The sequence below is a fragment of the Mus pahari genome, chromosome 11 (genome assembly GCF_900095145.1).
Source record: "Mus pahari chromosome 11, PAHARI_EIJ_v1.1, whole genome shotgun sequence".
NCBI classification, from domain to species: Eukaryota; Metazoa; Chordata; class Mammalia; order Rodentia; family Muridae; genus Mus; species Mus pahari.
Genome location: NC_034600.1, coordinates 34493215 through 34512450, shown reverse-complemented (window position 1 = coordinate 34512450; position 19236 = coordinate 34493215). Strand labels below are relative to the sequence as shown.

Here is a 19236-nt window from a genome sequence, read left to right as displayed (position 1 = left end):
CCAGACATTGCCTGTCCTCAGGGCCTCTCTGAAACCATATAGGAGGTTCCATGGCCACAGTCATGGCCAAATTCTTTGCCAACATATCAACTAATAGAATAGTTGCTAAGGTCGTTTTTTTTTTTTCTTCCCTCTGAAACTTCTTGATGAGGACCTCTCCCAGCCTCTTTACTCGAGTGCTGCTGTCTTCTGGTTTCCTACTGGAGTGGCCTGGAAGCTCTGCTTAACATTTTCAGTATAGCCTTCAAAGGTTTTCCAAAAGTGAACCTGGTCCGATTTCTTCACAGCAATGACCCCAGTCTCTGGTGCCAGTTTCTGTCTTGCCTTCTTTTTGTTGCTGTGATAATATACCGTAACCAAGTGTGACTTTGGGGGAAAGTTTATTTTGGCTTACAGTTGCAAAGGGCGAGTTTTTATGGTGAGAGAGTTGTGGCAGCAGGCAGTTGAAAGATCATATCTACAACTACAGCTAGAAAGTAGTGAACAAATTGGAAATGAGGCAAGGCTATAAACTTAAAGCTGGCCTCTAGGAATATTCTTTCTCCAGCAAGATCCCCATGCCCTAAAAGTTCCCCAAGATAGTACTGTTGACTAGAGACTAAGTGTTCCCATACATGAGCCTCTGTGGGACATTTCTCATTCAGACCACCATAGAAATGCTGGGGTCATTCAAGGAAGATGCCATTAAAGGATTCATTCACATGCTCTTATTTGGTGCTCTATATCTGGCCTCAATTTTGTAGGAAAAATCTTTTGAGAGAAAACTATGCAAACTTAAAATCTTTTATTCTGGTTTAGTAGAAATTTAAAAGTAGTTTTATTACTAATCTTCAAAGATACTTGGTCACCAGAATAAGGTCAAAACAAGGCCATGCTGTGCATGCTGTCTGTCGACTAGAAGTCTGAGGGAAGGTTTAGGCTGCCTCTGATGAACCACATGCTGGTTTTACAGATATTTAAAATCCTACCTAGAGTAAATTGATCTTAAGTTACAGACTTATTTAAGTAAAAGCTGTTACTTGTCTTACTATAAAAAGAATACTGATTTTCTGTCTGAATATGAGTTCAGATATTACACTATATATATATTCTCTTAATTTTATGCTAAATTTTATGCTATAGACTTAGTAAGATGCTGATTTTATAATTACATGTTAAAGAAAATGCTTAATTTGTTGAATTACAAAACTTTCTTAATGTTATTGTTGGAAACCAGTATGGTACAAATTATTCTTTCATATAACAAAGTAAAGGTGTTAAGGAGTATAGCAGTAACTTTTATACGTTGTTTTAATAATGAACTGTAATTTTTGTATAGTTTCAAGATCTAGATACGCTTATTCTGTACCACCAAATAGAAATAAAATAGTTTCTGTAGTTTTATAATGACAAATTTATTAAAAAATTGCCAAATTGTACCAGAGAGTAATGTTCAGGCATAGTTTCTCTTTTGATCCTTTTATAAACTTAGGTGTTTATGCAGTTTTGTTTTAATTTAACTTAATTATTTACATATTTGTGAGTAATAACCACTTGTTAAGAATAGTAGCCTGTGATTAGTACAGTTAATGTAAAGCTTCAGAATTACTTGTAAATGGCCCTGTGCCATTTACTTAATTACTGAAGTTACTATCTGACTCTTCAGTATATTTTTCCCACCTTGAAGCATTTAAAGTTTTGGCACATTTGTGAAAAAGCACAGAAGATACATCATTCTACGCATGTTCTTAGCATAGTCTTAGTAACCTATTCTGTACCAAGCTGTATTGAATATGTTGATGTAAATTAGTCTTGGTGTTATTGATGACTTTTAGCTGTTTTACTTGTTTCTCTCACAGTAAAAATCTCTACTTGACAAAAGCTTTTGATTAACTTTAACTGATATGTAACACAAAATTTGTACATATCAATGGGCTATTGTTTTGATACTTGTATATTGTAATAAAGGTCTTATTCAGGAGCCCCAGCAATTCTTTTACCTGTGTTAGCTATATAACAAACAGTTACTAATGATCTTCTGTTACCAAGAAAACTTGTTGGTTTTTGCTTTTTGTTTTGTTTTTAACTTTCTCATAAAATTCTCTTTTATTTTAGACAAGAAGATGAAAATTTTAACAGCCTTTTACAAAATGGAGTTAATTTAAACAATTCACCAGAGGAAAAATTCAAAATTAATGATAAAAAGGATTTTAAGTTACCTGAGTATGATTTGAATATTGAAGAACAGTTAGTTCTGATTGAAAAAGATGTTGATTCAAAAGCCACATCTGATGACTCTCACCAATTAGACCATATCAACATGAATCTTAATAAACTTGTGACCAATAATATTTTTCAACCAGAAATAATGGAAAGATCAAAGATGCAGGATATAGTACTTGGAACAGGCTTTTTAAATATTCATCCTAAAAATGAGGCTGAGCACATAGAAAATGGAAATAAGTTTCCAAATTTGGAGTCCATAAATAAGGTAAATGGTCTTTCTGAGGATACTCCACAGTCTCCTGGTAGGATTGAGCCACAGAATACCAGTTCTTCTGCTGACGTGGGTATTTCTAAAAGCACGGAAGATCTATCTCCTCAGAGAAGTGGTCCAACTGGATCTGTTGTGAAATCTCATAGTATTACTAACATGGAGACTGGAGGCTTAAAAATCTATGACATTCTTGGTGATGATGGCCCTCAGCCGCCAAGTGCAGCAGTTAAAATGGCATCGGCTGTGGATGGGAAGAACATAGTCAGAAGCAAGTCTGCCACACTGCTGTATGATCAGCCCCTGCAGGTGTGCTCTGCTGCTTCTTCATCTTCTGAGTTACTGTCAGGTACAAAGGCAGTTTTCAAGTTTGATTCAAATCATAACCCTGAAGAGCCAGATACAATAAGAGCTCCCATAGTACCTGGCCCACAGTCTACACCTCACTTGTATGGTCCTCCACAATATAATGTCCAATACAGTGGCAGTGCTACAGTGAAAGACACTTTGTGGCACCCTAAACAGAATCCGCAAATAGATCCTGTCAGTTTTCCTCCTCAGCGCCTTCCAAGATCTGAGAGTGCAGAAAATCACAGTTATGCAAAGCATTCTGCCAACATGAATTTCTCTAACCATAACAATGTTAGAGCCAATACTGGATACCACGTACATCAGAGACTTGCCCCAGCCAGGCATGGGGAAATGTGGGCTATTTCCCCAAATGACCGACTAGTGCCAGCAGTAACTCGGACTACTATTCAGCGACAGAGTAGCGTGTCTTCAACGGCTTCTGTAAATCTTGGTGATCCCACAAGGCGTACTGAAGGAGATTATTTATCATACAGAGAGTTACATTCAATGGGAAGAACTCCAGTCATGTCAGGATCACAGAGACCTCTTTCTGCACGAGCATACAGCATTGATGGCCCAAATACATCAAGGCCTCAGAGTGCCCGGCCCTCTGTTAATGAAATACCAGAGAGAACTATGTCAGTTAGTGATTTCAATTACTCACGGACTAGTCCTTCAAAAAGACCAAATACGAGGGTCGGTTCTGAACATTCTTTATTAGATCCTCCAGGAAAAAGTAAGGTTCCTCATGACTGGCGGGAACAAGTACTACGACACATTGAGGCCAAAAAGTTAGAAAAGGTAATTGAACGTGAGTTTTTCATTCTCTTTATTAATTCATTTTTCTTAGAAATGGTTCATCCTTTGTTTTTATTTAGTAAAATAAGACACTATGAGTTATTATCTACTTATAGTCTGTTTTCCCCTGTTCTTGGGAACAAAGTTCTATATTTTAACTGAAGCCAGCACAGGTGAGCTGTTGTGTAAGCTGCTTTAGGACTCTTCAAAGTCTTCGATGGACGTGTTTGTATGTCTCTTGTAGCTAGTACACACATACTAGATACAATATGTATACCATCTATGTTCAGTGCTTTCTGCTCACTACCATTGATTATGTAAATATTGTAAGAAAACAGCAGTTTAGTGTATAATTACTAAAATAACAGAAAATGTATTTCCAAGTGTAAATATTTCATCAGAACAACTTTTTTCTCTCCAGTGTGTATTAAATGAACTAACATCATCACTGACACAGATGAGTCTGGCATGGCATTGTTCTTGACATTGCTAGATTGCATTTCTGGTATACTTGAACAAGTCAGTTGAGTGTTTTGTGGCAGTACTACAACTGGGACATGTTGGTAAAATAAGTAATGCTTGTGTTCTTCATAATATTATTGGTAAATTGTGACTTTTGAAAGGAATTAACATAATCCTCTAAAGTTGATGTTACTACATTGCCACGTGGCCCAAATGTGTAAAAAACACTCTTTAAGCCAGGCATGGCACCGTGACACCTGTAACTGCAGCACTTAGGAGGCTGCAGGAAGACCACCAGTTTGATGCCAGCCAATGCTGTATAGTGAGACCTTGTTTCCCTGCCCACTCCTTCCCAAATACATTTTTTAAGACTCAGCACATATATATGCATATATATGGATTTTATTTTAAAATTACAATGTATTTACCTATTAAATATATGATAGATTTTAAATGCAGCTGAACATATCTAGTCTATTATTTTTAAATTCCTTAAATATTTTTGAGAAAAGAAATGCCTAAAATGTGACTATTACCTTCTATCCAGTAACTGACATTGTTAGATTTTAGCTAATATCTGTGAGCTGTAGCTACACCATCTTTTCTTTTTGCTGTAACTCTATAGTACACTGTTGAAGCTATGCTCATTTTGTTGGGAATTTTAAATATTCTTAAGCTGAGAGTAGGAGCATGGTTCTAATTTATAATAAAAATGTATTGCACAGGGCTGGTGAGATGGCTCAGCGGGTAAGAGCACTGACTGCTCTTCCAAAGGTCTTGAGTTCAAATCCCAGCAACCACATGGTGGCTCACAACCATCCGCAATGAGATCCAATGCCCTCTTCTGGTGTGTCTGAAGATAGCTCCAGTGTACTTACATATAACAATAAATAAATAATAAAAAAAATGTATTGCTCATGTAGAAATGGATTTTAGAAGGAAAAAGGTATTGTCAAAGAGGCTGTTTCAGAGACATGAGTAAGAATGAATGAATGAATTTATCAGTTTATTGAGATACAGGATGAATTCAAGAGACTTTTGAAGTAGAGTAGACATCCTTAGCATTTGTTTCTGGTTGAATATTCCTATAGTCACTGAATAAGAGGTTTGTATAGCGGCTGTTAGGAATGCCACTATTAGCAGATATAAAGGAGGGGTTCTTAGGTGGAAGAAGGCTTTAATTTGGTGTAGTGTACAGTGTAAGCAGCTGTTCTCTCACTGTTCTGTTTGACATGAGACATGAGTGTGTCTGGACTTCAGGAAATATGAAGCAAGTAATACCTCACTCATTATTGAGTGAGCTTTTTAGCTTTTCTGTTTCCTATTGCATAAAATATAAATTTAGAAATTTGATACACAGTTTCTTAGAAAATATGACTGTAGTTCTGTAGTTGTGTCTTGAAATTCAAAAACCGTTCAGTGAGTTAATGAAATAGAAAACTGGTGAGAACAGAAACGGGAACACTAGACACAAATCCATAGCTGACAAGATAGCGCTCTTTCCTAAGATACACACCGCTTATTTTGTTAAGTGGAGCTCTCCTTGCTGTGTTAACATTTGCCACACCCCTGCCTCACAGAGTACTAAATGACTAGTGAGTATGCTGGAGTATTAGGCCAGCTCACTGGGTAGGAAATATTTCTAGCAAATACCAAAATAGCATTGCTATTACTGTAGGTCTGCTGTGTTCTTCTAGACTGTGTTCTTCAGATTTTGTTTCTTTTCCCCTCCATTCTATAGTTGACCTAGAACCAACCCCTGTTCCCACCTCCTCAAAGTGCTGGAATTACCACCACACCCAACTACTAGTCTTTAAATGTTTAAAGTACACTTGGTGGTGTGTGTGTGTGTGTGTGTGTGTGTGTGTCCATGTACAGTGGTCAGAGGAAAACTTAACAGGGATCACCACAACATGAGGAACTTACTAAAGGGTCTCAGCATTAGGAGGTTGAGAACCACTGATCTCGAACCTTGCTAACACTAAAGTATGTACTCGGCCCTGTTTTTGTACTATTGGATAACCATCAGCAGCATTGAACAGCAATGCCTAGGACATAATGCTTAATGTTTAATCAAGTTAGCATGTTAAAGTCAATACCTTAAAATCCACAAAATAAGGGGTAACAATTTTATAGGTTTTTTTTTCTTTTACAATTCCTTATCTTTTCTTGATATTATCAACTTCAAATCTAAAGAAGCTATATGTTCCCCAATTTTAGTAACAGTCCATTCCTTAAATGTGGTTTACCTAGTTTAGCCATCAAGCCCATATCTCCAGCTTCAGGGGATCTGACTCTTCTTCCTGGTCTCTGTGGGCACCTACATACATAGCTATACATATATACATATGTGCACAGACATATGTACAAATAAAAAAATTGAAAATCTTTTTTTAAAGTTGCATCTTAAAATTTAAAATATTTTTTTAAATGTGGAAAATAAATTTTGAAAGAATCACAAATATGTTTGGCTGCAGCATGTATGCTTAAATGTTGACATAATTCAACAAGAGAATTCCTGTAGAATGAAATAGAGAGAGCCTTCAGAAATTTGACTCAGAATTACTAATTGCTGGTAAATTAATCTAATAATAAAAAGTTGAGTATATACTACTATATATATACATATGTATAAATACATATCTGGGTATGTGTTCAGTTTCTATTTCTGACATATATATTAGACATAAAAGAAATGACAGTATTTAATAAACAAAAGCAACTATACATTTGCACTTCCTTGATTCTTAAACATCTGAATGGTTGTGATTATACATGTTCTTCATGTATATGCTTGTTGTTATGTAGCCGTATGTACCAATTTCTCTTGGGCTCTGAATTCGAGTGTTGCATGATGATATTCGTGGTGTGGGTGGGGTTACTTGTAAATAAATCTGTGTATATAACCTGTCTTGTGGATTTTGCATGCTATACTAATCTCTGTAAATCTACCCTCTCTTTATTTAGAGTATGCTGTCAAGGTCCTTTAATTCCAATCTTACTGCTGTAAGCAGTTCTCACTATGGCAGCTCTAGGGATCTGCATGGCAGCCAGGGCAGCCTTGCCCTGAGTGTTGCAGACGGAAGAGGTTCTGGTGGGCACATTTTTCGAGTGAGTACCTGCAGTAGGCCAGTACTTTAGCACATAGATGAGAGAATTCAGATCACCTTTTAACATTTCTAGGGGGAAAATTTCTGTGACTTAGAAATCTTTGTGTTTTCTGAGTTCTTTATGACTTAGTTCTACAACTTCCGTCCCTGTTTCTTTGGTCATATGTTAATGATCTAGCCAGCTAGATTTATAATTCTAGTAATAAGCACTATATGTACCCGGGTTTAATCATATTTCACAGAATATGATTAAATATGAGACTGGGAAAGTTGTAAAAGTAACAGCGTAAAATAAAAATCCAAATACTTAATTGAACACATTTTATCATGGTCCTTCGTGGTGAAAGATATATTATTCTAGTGAAAGCTTAAGAGTAAATACAAGTCTGTTGTGGCTCAGTTAAGGACATAAAGAGGTAGCACAGCCCTAAATAAATCCTCTCTTATGCTCTGAGAGCTCTTTATTCTCCACAGACTTATTTTATTCTTTCTTGTAGGTAACTTTCACCTGGACTCTTTTGTTCCAGGCTCTTCACTTTTTTTGTTAGTCCCCCTCTGCCTTCATCCCTGGCTGTGCTCTGCTATGCTTCAGAGCAGGAACTGTGTCCCAGGTTCAGTTTGTTGTGGCTGCTCTGAGCTGATCTTGGCCTGTGTCCTGCCATTGGCCATTACTTGGTCTCTTTGCTATTTAGCAACAGCAATCACTGGAGCATCTTAGGTTAGAAGGGGAAGACAGGCTTAGCCAGCCTCTGATTTCAGCAGATCAGGAGTGGCATTCGTCGTCACCTAGAACAGTTGTTCTTTCCACGTTTGTTTTATGTTAACATTTTGCCTTTATTTTTAATTAAATTTAAAGCCTATATAACTTGAAGTTTAGCTTTTCACTCATGATCTGCTTGCTTGCTGTTTTTCAAGAGTCATAAGCATAGGTGTCTATTCAGGCTGGAGTTTAAGTTTCAAACATTGAGCTCTGTTGATCATTATGTATTCTAGGAATATGTTACAGTAAGAAAAAAAGGAAATACATACTGATAGTAGACAAAATTAGATCAAATCACACAAAAAAGTGCTTAGCCATGTGTTAAACTAGCAACTAACTGGATATGATGGGTCTGTTGCATTTTTTTTTTTAGATAAAATTCCAAATCCTTAAAATTTTACATGCTCCATGGTGTATTATAATGGAGTGTATTTTGAGTTATTTTTCAATATAAAATTGACATTGCTGCTAGGAATATGCTATTTTGAAAGTTTAAAAAAGTGAAACAGTGTGTTTTATTTTCTAAATTAGGTATGCTTAGCATTAGCTTTATGTAAATATTGATATTTTATTCACATATTTATAGTAATTCAGAGAGAATGACATTGAGCCTGTTTTTTTTTCTTTAAGGTTATCAAGTTAAACTATAATGAGTAAATATTTAGCATGTGAAGATATGAATTAATTTTTAAGGAACTATTTATTTATTTTATGTATATAAGTATACTGTAGCTATCTTAAGACATACCAGAAGAGAGCATTGGATCCCATTATAGATAGTTGTGAGCCACCATATAGGTTGCTGGGAATTGAACTCAGGACCTCTGCAAGGTCAGTGTGCTCTTAATTATTGAGCCATCTCTCCAGCCCCCATGAATTAATTTTTAAAGCATATCTATAAAACAGTACCTTTAAAATATTGAGCTAATGTTAATGTGTCAGAATTACAGCACACCAGGTTTTATACAGTTAGCTTACTGGGATTGCACCTCATTGGAATTGAGGGGACTTTCTGTGTAGAACCATGAGGTCAAAACAAAAGCAATTCATTTTCTTTTAATCAAAAACACTTTCCTTAGTGCTTAACAGTAATGGATTAGTTGCTCTTAAAATTGGGGAGAATTTAACCACTGACTATGTTTATTGATTAGAGATATTAACTTAGGAGTATAAATAAAAAGAACAAAAATATGGTATATATTATGAAAAATTTCACATTACAGGAACAAATGTCCTGCTGTGTACCTTTGAAGAGAGTTAAAGGCAGCAGGCAGTGATGATTACAGCATCTGACCTGAGTCGCTCTCACTGTGCAGTCTAGCAGTCTTTCTCTCCTCCTCTCGTGTGTCATCATTGTTTTGTTTCACATCTTAAAGTATATTATTTGTTTACTTTTTTTCTTCCTCATTTGAAGCATCCCCAGACATCCAGTCCAGGAGATTGTTGCCAAGATGATAGATTCATGTCAGGAGAGCAGAACCACCCGTCAGGTGCACTTAGTCACAGAGATCTTCCAGACAGCGTGATGAAAGTAGGTGCTCACACCAGAGAAATGAGCTTGCTATGGTTTCCAGTGTTTGAATGTGAAATCTCTTGGACTTTGACTAAAAATATTTTATGAGGCCTTTCTTGCATTCATTATGTAGAATTTTAAATGATTCATAAATACAAAATAGAATTTGACTCTGCTGTTTCCCAGTTTTTTCTGTAGTATTTCACACTAGAGAATCATTTTATAGTTACATTCGTTTCTAGAGTTCTACCTGCTTATTTTAGTATTTATTTGATCAAGAAATTTTTAGTGTTCTTGATAATAAATCTACTTGGGAAGTTAGAAGATGACTATCTTAAATTCTGCATTCTAGAATCTTTTATTGTTAACTAAAGACATTTTAAAATCTTTAGATATAATTAAAAATCATCTTGAAACACATTTTATATAATAGAGCAGGTGATCATTGTGGTTTTTTGTATTTTGTATATTAAAAACTTACAGATAAATTATTTTAACAATGTCAGAGGTTATTTTCTTTCTCTCTCAGCCATTCTTTCTTGTTTTAACCAGTTGTATACTTCTAGTGTAATCAGATACAACTATGAGTCATGTTTATTATCTAAAACTCTTAATTTGCCCTTGAAGGTAGGCATCTAGCCATTCCATATATAAGCTAGTAATGCTTATTTATTTTATGCCTTTTCCTTTTAATTTAAAGTTATCATTCAGTTCCTTCTTCTTTTCAACATGCATCTTTATAACTTAGTTCTTAACTTTTTTTAATTTCATGAGACGTTGGCTAAACATAGCCTAATATATTTCTTATATTTAATGTTGATTAGACAAAACCAAATAGCCAGGTGTCAGCAGTTCCTAAGAATAGGATAGGCTTAGTGTAGTAAGCACATGTGTCTTAGCACTTGAAACCCAAGACTGTTGGAAGATCAAGAGTTTGAGGCCAGTATGGGTTTAATGTCAGGGAGCAAGCAAGAAAGACAACTTAGTGGATGGGGCAGTTGTCCTCAAGTAGGACAAAATGAGCTCAATCTCTAGAACCTACATGGTGGAAAGAGAGAACAGGCTCATGAAAGTTGTTGCCTGAGCTTACACACATATCATGGCCATGTGTGCACCTCCACATATGCATATATACGCACATAAATAAGTCTTACTTAACAACAGCAGCAATGCCAGGCAGTAGTGGTGCACACCTTTGATCCCAGCACTTGGGAGGCCGAGGCAGGTGGATCTCTGAGTTCAAGGCCAGCCTGGTCTACAGAGTGAGTTCCAGGACATCCAGGGCTACACAGAGAAACCCTATCTCAAGAAAAAAAACAAAAAACAAAAACAAAACAAACAACAACAACAAAAAACAACAGCAGCAACAAAAAGATCCATTCGGTTGTCTAGGATGTAGAGTTGTAACTGGTACAGAGTATTTGCCTGGCATGAAAAAGGCTTTATCTTGTTTTTTTTTTCAAAGCAGGGTAATGAAATCTGCATATGGAGTAAATGATATAAACAGAGAAAAAAGTAGGGACCCTGTAGATTTTTCTGTAAATAGTACAACAGTAGCGCAGCCAGGTAGAGCACCTTTTGATAGATTTGTAGCTTTAAATCTACAGTTATCCAGTAACAAATAACTATAGCAGATTTTTTTCCAGACATATAAGCATAACATAGTACCTAACCCAATATAAGATTTTTTACAGAATATTTGCATTTTTTGTCCACTGTCATAAACTACTTATATATTGTCCTAGACTTGAGAATTAACTAAAATTTTAGTGTAACAGTAACAAAAAGTGGTCCTTTTATAATAAGTTTTCTTACTAAACAACAACAATATTGTATTTTTAGCAAGATAAAGTTCACAACATAAAGTTCTGAAACTTTTGCCAAACTTCTAATTCTGGATAATTTTAAGGAAATTTTGTTTTCTGCTACTTTCTTCTCGAAAAATACTTTCCTGTTAGCCAACAAGGAAATTTTAAGTGATTAAATAATTGAAGCATTTATTTATGAACATTTATAATATAATGTAGGCTTAATTTTTAGCTAGATTCTTCATAGAATAGAATAAGCTATTTGCTATAAATCTAATCCTAAGTCTAAATCCAGGGTCAGTTTCTTAAACCATGGGTGGTATAAAAGGTGGTTTAAATCTGGTGGTGGGTTTTTATCCTCTTGTGAAAAATAAAGTAAAACATCAGTACTTAAGTCTTGGGTTTTTAATGTTCCACAAAGCTAATATTTAGAGAGCTTGAAAATTCCTCATACATGGCACGCATACATAAACAATAAATCACTTAAGTCATATGTAGAAAGCTGAAATGACTTGAAAAGGAAGAAATAAAGGTAGTAAATATATTCAAATTAAGAAAAAGCTGCACTCCTGAATTTTTTTTCAGAGGAAAAACAAAAACAAAAAAAAATCTACCTTTTTAAGTGGGCAGTGGCGCTTAATCCCAGCACTCGGGAGGCAGAGGCAGGTGGATCTCTGAGTTAAAGGCCAGCCTGGTCTACAGAGCGAGTTCCAGGACAGCCAGGGGGAGAAACCTTATCTCAAAAGACAAAGTACACCTTTTGTGCATGTGTGTTACAGGCTAACAAATTTAAAAGGTTTTTTAGTATGTAAAGATTTAGTATATAAAGAAAGATTTGTTTCCTTGTATGTGTATCAGCGGTGAAGGCTTTTTAGTAGACTTGTTTCCTGTTTTAACATTCGGTCAAATAACAGTAGATTTATATCTAAAAGAAAAGCATTTAGGCCTTCATTTAAAAGTTTGTTGTTGGGCTGGAGAGATGGCTCAGTGGTTAAGAGCACCGACTGCTCTTCCGAAGGTCCTGAGTTCAAATCCCAGCAACCACATGGTGGCTTTCAACCATCTGTAATGAGATCTGACACCTTCTTCTGGTGCATCTGAAGACAGCTGCAGTCTACTTACATATAATAATAAATAAATCTTAAAAAAAAAAGTTTAGAATTAAGACAGTAATAATTTTTCTTTTGGAAAAAATAGTTTTAAAAAATATAATGGTTTATAAGAATATAGTGGTTTAATAAAATGGTTTAGAAGACTAGTGAATATTGAATGGTATAGAATGTTAAAACAGTAGTGCTTTTGTATTAATCTAAGGAGAATATTAAGATAATTCATGTTTTTCTTAGATGCCTTTGAGTAATGGACAAATGGGCCAGCCTCTCAGGCCTCAGGCACATTATAGTCAAACCCATCATCCCCCTCAGGCATCTGTGGCAAGGCATCCCTCTAGAGAACAACTAATTGATTATTTGATGCTGAAAGTGGCCCACCAGCCTCCATATACACATCCCCATTGTTCTCCTAGACAAGGCCATGAACTGGCAAAGCAAGAGGTAAGACTCATCAAGACTGTTTGAAGTATGAAATTAAACTTCTCATATATCCTTATAGGTGGATAGCAATAACTCCATATAGAATTTTAACAGTAGTTTTTACCATTTTGTTTTATTTATAAAGTTTAGTTTTCTAAAGTATTAAACTTTGTAGTTTTTAACTTGGCTGTACAATCATGTAAAATAAGATTTAGTGTTGCGGTGTGGGGTTGGTTTTTTTTTTTAATTCTAAGACTATGCCTTGTACAAAATAGATTGATGGTGCTCCAGTAGATTTTCTTCTAAGACTGTAAATAGTAGACCATTTAGTTTCCATTCTACACCAGAGTCTTGGCTCTTAGAGTTGGAAATTCAGCTATAGTCTCCAGACTCGGTTGAAGGTTTGGTCTTGAAGATGTATAGGTCATAATTTCATATGCCTTAGTGGTTTTTTTATGAGATGATGGTGATGATGATAGCATTGAAACCTTCGGTAGTTATCACATTTGTTTTGACTGAGTCTGTGTAAACAGGAGCATCCAATAACAGAAATTTAGCTTCTGTCACCCACAGTGTACAGCACCCTGAAGGCTGAGGCTAGAGAGTAGTATATCAAGGCCAGCGTGGGTGCATCAGACAATCCAGACTAGATTAGGCTGTTTAGTGAGACCCTGTGTCAAAATATAAGCCAGCAGTAAAGGCCAGGCAGGAGGATCTCCGTGAGTTTAAGCCAAGCTGGTCTACACAGCATATTCTAGGTCATCCAGGACTGCATTGTGAGAGCCTATCTCAAGAAAATGTTTCTGGATTCTCATTTTACAGTCGTTTATAAAAACTGCTGTCAGTTGATCTGACCTTAAAAGTCCTAACTCCCCTGAAGCATATAAACAGAGGGAATGAGGAGTTGATTTCTTAAATCCAACTCTGAACATCATAAATACCTTATTATGACATATCTTACGGCAGTGACAGTATAGAATTTAGATGGTCTATAAGTGAAAAACTGATGGGAAGGAATATGTCTATGTGTTCTGTAAGTATGCACCATGCCATTGAAATTCATGCTGGCTAAAAGTTAAAATAGGGCCAACATTAGTTGATTGACTAAGCTCATAAATAGTAAAGTTAGGAGCTACACTTTGTAATCCCACTGTGCCTTTAACTCACTAACTCATTAACATTAGTGCTGTTCTGTGTTGTCACGTCACCTTATCTGCCCAAATGTTTATTTTTCATAAATCCTTGAATATTCTGCTTGAATTTAATTCACAAGGACATAAATAGAATAGTATTGTATATTTTTTCTGATACAGTAATACTTCCTTTATGTTCATATTAAATCAGATTCGAGTAAGAGTAGAAAAGGATCCAGAACTTGGATTTAGCATATCAGGAGGTGTCGGGGGTAGAGGAAACCCTTTCAGACCTGAGGATGATGTAAGTTGTTTTTTAATATGTCTTTGAACATTTATAAGGTATCATTTATTAATCCCATAGTTAAGTGAAAATGTAAATCTATATGGCTCTCATTCTTTTTATTTCCTTTGGTTTTTGAAATTTGATCATTCCGTGTTGTCTGAAGCAAAGAATTTAACCAAAAATGTGAATATTGATGATACTACCAAGCTATTTCTAACTTTTTTTTTGTTATTGCTTTTCCAAAAAACCATAGAAGTGATATTGCTACATTGATAAAGTCAGAAACAGATATTATTTTGACCTGTCAGAGTGTTACTCTGAAAAGTCAAGGAGACAGTTTCCACGATATTCACATATTAGCATGTATTGAAAAAAAGGTTTTCCTTGTTATTGATTCATAATTTCAGTTTGTATTTTGGCAATAAATAATTTTTTTGTTATTGTTCATTAAAGGGTATATTTGTAACAAGAGTACAGCCTGAAGGACCAGCATCAAAATTACTACAGCCAGGAGATAAAATTATTCAGGTAATTAAGTCAACCACCTTTTTATTATTTTTCAATAATTTTATTTTACAATACTTACTAGTGTTATTTTTAAATAGTCCGACCTTATACATTGAAAATCATGGTTATATGTTTGATATGTCATTTTAAGTTTAGAAATGTTAATTTTTACTAATTTAAAGGATCTACTTGGACGTGAGTTATCATTATATCAAATAGTAAAATTTCGAAATTTGAGAAACTTTTTTTCATTTGCACTTTTTTCCTTTGTTCCTTCAGTCATTCGTTTTGCCTAAATACATGAGCTATGGCTACTTCCTCCCTCCCACTCTACCGTTGTTAGTTCAGATAACAACAAGAAGTAACTAACCATCAAACCAAAAATGATAGAAACATGAGAGTTTAATAGCTGAAAGTAGAAATTTCAGATTGAATTCTGCTCAACGCTTCTTAAATATTAACTTAGTACCTGTATCAGCAGTACATAGAATAAAATTGAAGTGGTTCAAACAACATGCAAATTCATGTTACTACAATTTTTTAATTTTTAAATAATTTTCTAACTCCAAAAACTCAAAAGAACCATGTAACAAAGTGATTGCGGCCAGGCAGTGGTGGCGCACGCCTTTAATCCCAGCACTTGGGAGGCAGAGGCAGGTGGATTTCTGAGTTTGAGGCCAGCCTGGTGTACAGAGTGAGTTCCAGGACAGCCAGGGCTACACAGAGAAACCCTGTCTTGAAAAAAAAAAAGTGATTTTGTGTGTTTTGTTTGCCATACTTATCTGTAGTATCCACAATTATTTTCTCTCTGCGCGTGCGTGCACACACACACACACACACACACACACACACGTGTTGGGGAGAGAGGAGAGATTATTCTGATGGAAATCTGTGGTTGTAGAATAAGAGTTCAATAAATAACAGCTAGCCTTTATATAACCTGTTTGCTGGTCTTAAGCCAGTGGTTCCTGTAAGTGAGAAGTCTAGACATTGCCTTCAGGTACCCTCGCAGTTTGGTAAGGCTGGGTGTACCTTAACACATACACACAGTACCCTGTCTGATCCTGTCTTAGACAAGTACTTCCCAACATCTGATCACTGTACTAGGCTTACCTACGGGGCTGAGTAGGAGGCTCAGTAGCTAAGAGTACTGGCTGTTCTTCCAGAGGATGCAGGGTGGGTTCCCAGAAACAGCCATCAGTGTCAGGGCATCTGATACCCTCTCCTGGCCTCCTTGGGTACCAGAAATCTAGACACTGCCTTTAGTTACCCTTGCAGTTTGGTAAGCCTGACACATGAAGGCAGAATCCCCGTACACATATAAAATACAAGCTCCTGGGTTAGTTCTTCAGAGACTGTATTTCCATATGTATACAGTGTAGAGACCATTAGTCTACTTGTGCTTTTAACTTTACATATGTGTGTGTACAGATATGTGCTGCACTTCATGAGTGTAGAGGTCAGAGAACAACTTGAAGGAGTGAGTTTTCTCCTTCTATGATGGTGGTCCCCAGAATCAAACTCAAGGCTTCCCACGTACAATTAAGTGGCCTTACTCTCTGAGCCACTTCATCAGCCGGTGTGTTCTTTTAAATTGCTAGAATAGTTCCTTTTTTTCTGACAGGTGTGTGAACTATCAGAAATGACATCTAGAATTATAAATACATTTCTAAAATTTTTCCTAAAAGTTTTTTTCCTCTTTCTTCTAGGCTAATGGCTACAGTTTTATCAACATTGAACATGGGCAAGCAGTGTCCTTGTTAAAAACTTTCCATAATGCAGTAGAACTCATCATTGTACGAGAAGTTTCTTCATAAGCACTATAGACAAAAATAATGGGGGAAGATAGCAAGATTTATGGAAGACACTTGCAAGGGAAATGACTATTTTGCTTATTTTTATATATAAAGAAGAACTCAAACTGTTGTTTTGGAACTTGTACATTACTGAAATAATGGACCTTGTGGTTAGACGGAAGAACCACTGTACAGAAGATAAAAGAGACTGTTGGATTCAAATCAGATAAAATTTGTTGTTAGGTTTCTAAACTTAGCAAATCAAGGCTACAAAAACAAAATTAAGTTGTTTTTGTATAGATTGTAGGTTTATTTTTGGATTTCATACACATGACTGACCGTATGCAAGGCAATAGTTAGCCTTGATGTAGCCCAGAGACAGATGGCAGAGCTGTCTATCTCATAGCTTTTGTGTCCTTAACTTTTATCCAACTGGTGTTAATGTTTTTTCTGCCGAACTCCTTTTTCCTTGTGGCTGAGAGATTTGAAGTGTTGGCTTTTGCTATGTGCATACTGAGGAGTGGGTAGATGGAGCTGGTGCTGGTGGGGTCGCTTTTCAAGGCCAGATTAAAGCATTATTTCCTATAAAACTCTGAGGCAAATGGTGAAAAAAGTTATCTGATAATGTATTTTTATTAATAGAATAATGCAATAAACTACGTAACGTCTTTTTAAAAGACAATAATTGCATTTTATGAGCTCTACAAGATCAATTCTTGTCATAGCTGTTGACTATACATTTGCTACTGGTGATTCAATTTTTAATATTTTTAGTTACTGAAGTTTTTAACTCTAATATAGATGCATGTCCACGCATTCCTCATACTATGAAGTCCTGATACTTTTTTCTCTGATAAATGGTGGTACTTGCAAACTAATTTTTATAATTAGCACTCCATCATAATCTAATTTATAATTTTTGTTTTAAGAAGCAAATGAAACTAAAAGGCCAGTTTTAAGTTTTGTGTGTCATCCATAATACAAAATGTCAGAAGGTTTTAGAAAGCCTCTTGGTTTTGTTGACCTGGCGTTGCCTTGATAAAGTGAGAAGAAATGTGAGTGTGCATGGAGCTAGGAAACCAAAGCAAGTCTGTGAGACTGCACAGCGATGGAGAAGTGCTGCGGAGAGTGCAGAGCCCAGGGGCGTTCCCAAGGCCTGCCCGTGTGTGAAGTGTTCAGTAAAGGGCTGTTCTACAGATGACACTCAATGTGAGCTCCACACTTCAGAGTCTTTAAAGGGTTTCTAAATGTGCCAGCGTGATAGCGTTTTACCACCAATTGCCTTTGTTCCTCGTTACTGTAACAAGTATTGATGATAGAAGTTTATTAATTTTGTTTATCCAAACCATTCATTTTATTTGCTTTCTTTCTATATAATGAAATTTGGGTAACATGCAGTGGTTAAGAAGTAATGCATGGCTATTTGGACTGAGAAAAGTGCCATAGGAGACCAGCAACTGTTTTTAGTTGAGGCTAGTCTGAAAACTTATTAAAGCAATACTCAGTTCTATAATTCATTTTCTTTTTAATTTCTGAGAAGCATAATTTGGATATTTTTAATGTTTTATGTTCTTTTCTTCAACCGTGATTAGTTGAGATTCTTATAGCACCACCTACATTATTTTTACAAAATGAGTTGGATCGTTTCCATTTCTAGTCAAAATAGTCAGCACTTTTAAAAATATTTGAACTTAAATATTGCACTTCTTTCAAGCTGTTATCAATTGGGTATTATACTGTATAGTTTTAATAATTTTGATTGAAACCCTTTAACAACTCTTTGTAAATTTTAACTCATTTTTAGTTGATTTTCAGTACTATTTACATAGGAATTGATTTTTATGAATATAGTAGAAGAAATGTGCTGTATTTTGATAAAATTCACTTGTATGTGTTGTAATCTCTTAAACAATGAATGACAAACAGCTTCTTTAATGCGAGTCTTGGTGTTCCCTTTATTCTTACTTCATGTTGGTGCTTCAGGTAGTCAACAGTCTCCCTTTATTGGCTTCACATTTTCACAGTCACTTTAATTAGGAATAAAGACACATATAACTGCACAATTCTCAGTGATCTTAACTTGGATCATTGATTATAATTTTGTAGAAGGAGTTAGGCTTCACAGACTCAGCTTTGGTGATCCATTCTGCACACTCCATTGAAATAAGTGCAGCAGATGGTATATGTGTGGACTAGCATCCTGTTCCACTGTAGTTCAGTTTAGGGTTTGGAGTATTCTTGAAAGTCAGGTAAGAAACATTGTTGTCCAAATTTGTAATAACATAGAATAAATGTAAAATTTAAATAGTAAAATGCTGTACTTAACACCCCAAGTTTTCTTACAGAATATTAGAGGGGGAAAATTAAAATTTCTTTGTGAGAATTTTGTTAACAATATTATAGTTTGAATGGTAATCTGTACCTTTTGATGAAATGCAGAAGCCATTTTTAACTTACATTGTTTTCTAAATTGTAGTAATGACCATCCCCAAAACTTGACTTTAGCACCCACTGTGTAGCAGGTTTTTAAAACCAGCTCCATCTTGTTTATAGTAACTGTTTAAATGTCATTGAGGGGCTCAGGAGATGCTCAGTCAGGAAGGTGCTTTCCACGTAAGCTTGAGAGCCTAGGACCCACATACAAAGTCCATGCAAAACAGCATGTGCCTGTATTTCCAGCACTGAGGAGGAAGACCAGCCACAGAAT

General features: G+C 35.6%; 1 protein-coding gene across 4 annotated transcripts in view; it reads left to right on the top strand.

Moving 5' to 3' along the window:
• Erbin (erbb2 interacting protein) overlaps positions 1 to 18469 on the top strand; it is a 98400-nt gene extending 79931 nt beyond the window's left edge. Inside the window, exons 21-27 of one of the 4 annotated variants that reach the window (XM_021208593.2) lie at positions 2095 to 3625; positions 7052 to 7195; positions 9369 to 9485; positions 12622 to 12828; positions 14152 to 14244; positions 14680 to 14754; positions 16443 to 18469. In XM_021208593.2, the coding sequence (XP_021064252.1) occupies positions 2095 to 3625; positions 7052 to 7195; positions 9369 to 9485; positions 12622 to 12828; positions 14152 to 14244; positions 14680 to 14754; positions 16443 to 16550 (2275 nt within the window). In that variant the 3' untranslated portion in view covers positions 16551 to 18469. The remainder of the gene's footprint in view (positions 1 to 2094; positions 3626 to 7051; positions 7196 to 9368; positions 9486 to 12621; positions 12829 to 14151; positions 14245 to 14679; positions 14755 to 16442) is intronic. The other 3 variants (XM_021208595.1, XM_029544035.1, XM_021208599.1) reach the window with 3 other exon arrangements.
• Positions 18470 to 19236: the final 767 nt, after the last annotated feature.